The sequence below is a fragment of the Sinocyclocheilus anshuiensis genome, unplaced genomic scaffold (genome assembly GCF_001515605.1).
Source record: "Sinocyclocheilus anshuiensis isolate Anshui unplaced genomic scaffold, SAMN03320099.WGS_v1.1 scaffold1291, whole genome shotgun sequence".
Taxonomy (NCBI): domain Eukaryota; kingdom Metazoa; phylum Chordata; class Actinopteri; order Cypriniformes; family Cyprinidae; genus Sinocyclocheilus; species Sinocyclocheilus anshuiensis.
In genome coordinates this window covers 202,897-209,626 of record NW_015540928.1, presented here as the reverse complement: position 1 = coordinate 209,626, position 6,730 = coordinate 202,897, and the positions used below count along the sequence as shown (strand labels likewise).

The following is a 6,730-nucleotide window of genomic DNA, read 5'->3' as shown; positions in this document are numbered from 1 at the left end:
AGATGATCTTACAAGAGAAGTAAAGTTCAAAAACAAAAGAACTAAATATCAAATAGGTATGTAACATAATGCAGTATAGTGTTGATTGCATACATAAATAAATTGGCCAAATGTAATTACAGTAGTATATAGTACAAAAAAAAATTTCTTGGTCTTCTGACAAAACACTTTCTCAACGTCCTTTAGGCAGTTGTCTTTCAGACTCAGTTTTGCAAAAACACTGGTAAACAAAAAAAACAGGCTAAATTTGACAGTCACAAGTTTGTGTGTACAACTCAACGTTGTACACCGAATAGTGTCCCTTATATAAAGTACTGTTACTATAGTTACTATACTGTACTACACTGTGTAAGCAGTGTAAAACCCTGTCGGTGATTCTTTCAGCTCTCTCTCCAGTGCTAGGATGCATTTTTAAAGCAGTCACCTCTGCTCCTGTTTATACTATCCTGAGATTCTGACTGGTGTGTCATCAGTTTTGCTACTGAATGCTTGCTTATGGATAATTGTGTGTTGTTTGAGTTCACACTGTGACAGTAGAGTTAATTATATAATGTGTTTTATGAATGAGAACATAAAATATCTGTAAAATGAGGCCAACTTTGGAGAAATCATTAAAAAATTGGAATGTAGTATTTATGCATGCCAGTATAATATATAGCCTAGAATATTATAATTTCTAAACTACTAAATTAATTAGTAAAACATGATTGAAGTGTTTACTCATGGTCCATTGCTTACATTATGAATGCATCTTTAATTTAGAATTTGGTCTTTGGATTTAACTGTGTTAATGCATTAAGCCATTTTTCGATTTTGTTTTCTTGGGGACAAAACTCTTAAACTCATAAAAATGTTGTCTTTCCATTTGGATTATACTGCCATTATCTTATATATGGTGCTTACAAGAAAGCTGTGAATTGGTTGTTCCTGGTTGTTGTTTTACAAGTTATAAGCACTTTTTCTAAATAACATTGTAAGTTCATTGATTAGCTAATATTGCAGTGTAATTTTAATTTTACTCGTCATATTTTCGTCAACATTCTGAAGATTATGGAATATTCTGGGATTTGGAGGTGCTAAAATGTTATAACACAGGTTTTTATCTTTCTTTTTGCTCAGAACAAAACAAAACAAAAACCACTAATCTATAGCACTTAAGAAATTTGACAAAATCACACACAGAACTGGCAAAAGGTACTGCAGATGACACGGCGCAGACGTCATGTAGCTTCTCGCGTATCTTCTCAGGCAGCTTCTCACGCGAGAAGGGGGGCGACGGAAGTGTCGCGCTTCTTATCACACGTCATTGGTCACGGCTTCTGCTCACGGCAAGGTACGCGACGATCGACACGACTGATTGCTTAGTTAGCAACTTAAGTGCTTAAATCACACCCCATACATATAGTACACCCCATAGTCGACGGAATGTTGCTCCAGGCTACTGACACCTCTCCTGTGCCCCATCCTAGTCTAGTAGGTTATTATATTGCTGCAAAATTGGAGCACTGTAAGAGATGGACAAATACACCCAACAAATGACAATACAAAGTTGCTAAGGGTGTGGCAGCCATATTATGTCCTCTAACTCAATTTATACTATACACCACCCATTCATGCGTTCATCATACGACATCCACAGAAATAGCTGACTGAAGACAAAGAATGTGTGATTTTCAAAAGTATTTTCAAACTTAGTGCACAAGTTAAATCCAATATCTAATATATGACATAAAAATAAACGTGGTTTATCTTCGGTTTCCCTCTCCATTGTTTGCAACATCGACATTTAAATGAAATACTTCATAAACCAGTGCGCGAGGATTCAGGATTCGTGCTGGGTAATGGTTAACGTTCAGTTGCGAGTGGCTGAAACTCAAGAGCGCGTGCAGCTTTAGTGAACAGGTCTGAACGTTCACTGCTCTCAAACTGAGCTTTCAAAAGTTCGTCGAGTGACTTTTGTGACACGCGCAACCATTTCGGAATCATTTTAATACAGTTGCAACAAAAGTTCCGTTTTAGTTTTCATTCAACACTTACATTGTTTCTCAGCAATGCCGTTGGAATCCATTTCTCGTAAATACAGCAGACCTTTATATCCTTCTCGTGCACAATATGTCCAATATTCTCGACTCGAGTAGTTCACACGCAAAAAGAAACAACATAAAACGTCGCAGTCCCGCTGGCGCAAAACAGCCGAAACTGAGAGCCGCTCTAATCCTCCAACCTTCTCGGCACAGGTAGAGATTACCTGCCTGTGGCTGCTATCGTCTCAGTAAAAGGTAGCTCACGATGAGCCACTCCCACTGATCGCTTCAGCATCTTATAACGGCATGCTGTGCTTTCAGTTGCCTACAGGGGTCATGATAAATTATGCTCAAACACTAAAGCAAATCCAGATTGAGATTGAATGTTTGGTTTGTTTTATTCTGGAGAAGCAGTTCTCAAAATTCCACTACGTGCTGCACCTGTAATTAGAGCTGTAGACACTGGTCATGTCAGCTGAAAGAAAACTATGCTCTATTAGTGTATTGAATCTGCCAGGCAGCACTAATAACTCTGGAAAGCAATGAACTGGTCATATGGGTAACTATTGTTTAACTTTTTTTTCTTGTTCTTGTTCTTTCTTTTCCTGAGTCATATAACAGATACATAGGCAGTTGTTTAAAGTGATACAAAGAGAAAGAGTGCATTACTGTGTGGGGTTACTTTCGATTTGATATATAGATTTGAAATATAGAATTTTTAAGGCTATGCACCTTAAAGGGATAGTTCAACCAACAATGAAAATTAACCCAAGATTTACTCACCCTCAAGCCATTCTAGGTGTATATGACTTTCTTCTCTCAGACAAATACAATTGGAGTAGTTATATTACATTTTTTTTTGAGATTTTAAATTTCAATTAAGTGCATCTGTTCATCATAAAAAGTACTCCACACGGGGTTTAATAAATAACATATATTATGCCAACATCCTACTTCATCCGCTGGAACGCCACTCTCTCAGGTACGTGCGTAAGACAGTTAGTGGAAGTTGGAGATTACAGTTTATGAAGTTTGAAATATGGATATTTTTCTTACACAATCGCATCAATTCGCTTCAGAAGACCTTTATTAAACCCCCGGAGCCATGGTGAGTACTTTTTATGATGGATGGATGCACTTTATTGAACTTCAAAATCTCAACACCCATTCACTGCCATTATAAAGCTTTGAAGAGCCAGGACATTTTTTAATATAACTGTGATTGTATTCGTCTGAAAGAAGAAAGTCATATACACCTAGGATGGCTTGAGGGTGAGTAAATCATGGGGTAATTTTCATTTTTGGGTGAACTATCCCTCTAAAAACTTTTTCATTGCATGACAATAATGATAATGAACATGCAAAACAGTGTGATATATATATATATATATATATATATATATATATATAAACTAGAAAATATCTTACATAATGGAAGATAAGGTCAAGATGTTGGTAATGAGATTTATGAATGCAATTATCTGTTGTTTTTTGTTTTTGTTTTGTTTTTTTTGTTTTTGCTGCTAACATCTGCTATTACAGAAAAAAACCACTCAAACAGTTGAATTTCTCAAACAGTGAATCTCTTCACTTCAAACAGGCCTATGAAAACTAGAACACATATTCATGTGGTCTTGGGCCTCTTCCTAATTGTGTTGGTTATCATTTCACATGATTGTGGTCCTCTGTGGTTTGAGGTATTTCTGTGAATGAATACTGTGGCTGAAGAGGTTTAAATGTTGCTTTTGTTGAGGAATTCCTTTGCAGATTGATAGCGATCAAGGAACTCAGCTCTCAGATCTGCTGTGTGACAGCTGAGTATAAAGCATACATTCCTCAAGATGTTTTTTTTTGTGTGTAAAATATATCAGATGCTTTCTCAACAAGCCGCCACTGTAAAGCCTTGGTCTTGACTCATTTGTGAGCAGCCAACAGGCAATGCAATATGATAAATAGGCTTTTTTTTTTTTTTTTTTTACAAATGTTTGTATAGTCATTTTTAAGCTTTTTAAAAGGCAACTTATCAGTTGATCACTGCTAGATAAGCCAGACTCAACCAAAAGAGACCAACCAGTCAGAAGAAAATAGACAAGTGCCTACAAATGTTTTTCATTGGTCTTCAGTTTCACAAATGTCAGTGTCATATGAACTGATTTGTAATCACAATTAAGATTTAAGCTTAGAAGTAGTTAAAGATTGTTTTCATCAGGCTGTGGTAGTTTCTGTGTATTTTATGATTTAGGCTACAGCAGGGAACACAAATGTAGTGTATCAAAACATCAAATCTGCTCCATAAAATCACCATGCTTGCTTATAGACCTTATGCGACAGAGTAACAAACGCGCTGCCATCTTTAGAATTCTGTCTTTGAACTTCCATTTTTGCAGTAGCTCTATAGCATCGCTGTTGAAGGGTATTGAGCTGGTGAAGTGGATTTACATACTGTAGAATTGACAAAAGTTATCATGATCATTGTAATGTTCAAGGTAGATGTCATAATAAATGTCAGTAGACCGCGAAGTTTTTAAAATGAACGGTTCATTCACAAATTTGTATGACCTTACGTTCACACTTTGGAAATACAAAGGTAATACATAAGACAACAAGCGCAGTGCTGAAAGGGGCGGAGCCACATAAGGTCTATAAGTTCAGCTGAAAGTACTATTCGCCTTCATAAGGAACTTTTTAAGATTAATGTAATCTGTCTTCAAGTCTTTTGTGCTATTTCCTCAGGAACTGAACAGCGTATTATACTGTGTCAACTTATAGTGAAGTAATTCTCAAGCACAAATATGTGTAGCCCAGAGGGTTAGGCAAATTTCAGGATGTGATTTAGACAATTACAAATTACAACCTTAAAATATCAGGACTGTCAATTCAGTTTTCAGTCATGTGACTGGCTTGAAGACCTGGCGGGCAAAACATCCATAGAACTGCAGCACAAGCAATTTTCTATCTGTTCCAATCCAAAAATATTTAGATCACCTCTCAAAAGAATAAAACAAATATATGTGAACAAAACACAAGTTTTGGCCATTAGCAATCCATATAAAGCACCCGCCACATTATTTCAATCACTAAAAACTGCGGTACATTCTAAATAATTTAATGTGAAAACACTTAAAGTGCCTTTAAAACAGTGATATTAAAAGATCAAATTCAGTACACACCTTACTAATTATGCGTGCTTTATGCAGGCAAGCAAATGAGCCCGGAATATGAACGCAATGCGCTAAACGGTTAAGCATCTTCTTTAGAATGGTTTTCTATGGGAAAACATTTAATATTAAACTTTGCACATTGTGTTTATATTCTGGATTCATCTGCTTGCCTGTACAAAGTATGCATCATCAATAAGGTGTATACTGAATTTTGCCTTTAAATATACATTACTACTAAATGCAATCCTCCTAAAAATAACTGGCAGTCAGTACAGGAAAGCTTTGTTTTGCCCTCCATGTGGGCGTTCCTGTAAGGGTGTGACGTCTATCTATGTCACTATGTGGGAAGATTTGCATAACGCCGCCCAGATGTTCACGCAAAGAAAGATGGCGTACTTTTATTCTCGCTGTAGTATTGTTGTTGCCGCCGCCGCCATGTTGTGAATGCGCTGAGTGATTCGTTGTGAAAGCGAAACTACTTTGTTTGGCCTTCCAAAAGAGCCATGCCTGGAGCTGATCCGTGCTGGTCGCTGAGGAAATACTACAACTTTGCGCTATGGATCGCCGGATCGGCTTTCACCGTGGACGAAGCAGAGTCCAGCCCGGGGTCGTCACACGTGGTTGCCGCAACACCGCCGGACGCTCCTTCGTCGAATCCGCTGGCCGCACTTTTATGAGATACGCAACACAACGCGTAAAAACACAGTATAAGTCATTATAATCAGTAATGATGTTCCCACTGGATGCAACAAATGCCTCGTTTGTAATGGGTTTTATTGGTTTTTTACACAGCATCACAGTATGTTAAGGGGCGTAACATTTCCGTCACAACTTAAGCTGTGCCGTCTGTTATTAATGTTAATCAAACAACAAAACTTACTGCTCTTGACTAAACAATGTTTTGTTGAATAGCATTTAATGTTAATTTACAGTTTATTCAATTTCTGTAGCCAATTTAAAACACGTTCATAATTTAGAAAATGTAGTTAATACTTGCATATTATGTAGAAAATTGTGTTTTTTTTTTACCTTAAACTGCATAAACACATTGCATTACACCAAATACACAACATAATGTGCTTTTTAGCTTTTTTGAGTCCCTTTTAGGTTTAGGAAAGAATATGATATGTGTAATTTGCGTCAGTGTGTGTGAATGACACTGATAGTGGAATTCATGTGCACATAGTCTCCTCCAATAAAGTATAAAGCTTACAGCAGTGTGTGTGGTTTATTACTGTGGACCCTACTGGATTCAAAAGGAGGCCTGAAAAAGTAGAAAATTATTTAGTGTTGCTCATTTCCAGGAAGGGCAGCAAGACAAGTCACTGTGACTTAGCAGTTACTTCCCAGTTATCATGTGATCCTTGAGAATACATTCTTAGAGAAAATGCTGTATGTATGCAAGTTTTCTTCCAGCTCATTTTTAAAGCATGCAGCTTTTGAAAAACGACCTGTTGCCTGTATGTCACAGGTGATTGGTCATTATTATATCCTGTTGTCGACATGCCATACATATCACACAGAGTACAGTAAATGCCTTTGTAG

The 6,730-nt window shown here is 37.0% G+C and overlaps 1 protein-coding gene across 1 annotated transcript in view; it reads right to left on the bottom strand.

Annotated features, from left to right (window-relative positions):
- Positions 1-2,284, bottom strand: part of LOC107689396 (1-phosphatidylinositol 4,5-bisphosphate phosphodiesterase delta-1-like) — a 17,862-nt gene extending 15,578 nt beyond the window's left edge. Inside the window, exon 1 of the mRNA XM_016487362.1 lies at positions 2,038-2,284. Coding sequence (XP_016342848.1) covers positions 2,038-2,068 — 31 coding nt within the window. The 5' untranslated portion in view covers positions 2,069-2,284. The remainder of the gene's footprint in view (positions 1-2,037) is intronic.
- Positions 2,285-6,730: the final 4,446 nt, after the last annotated feature.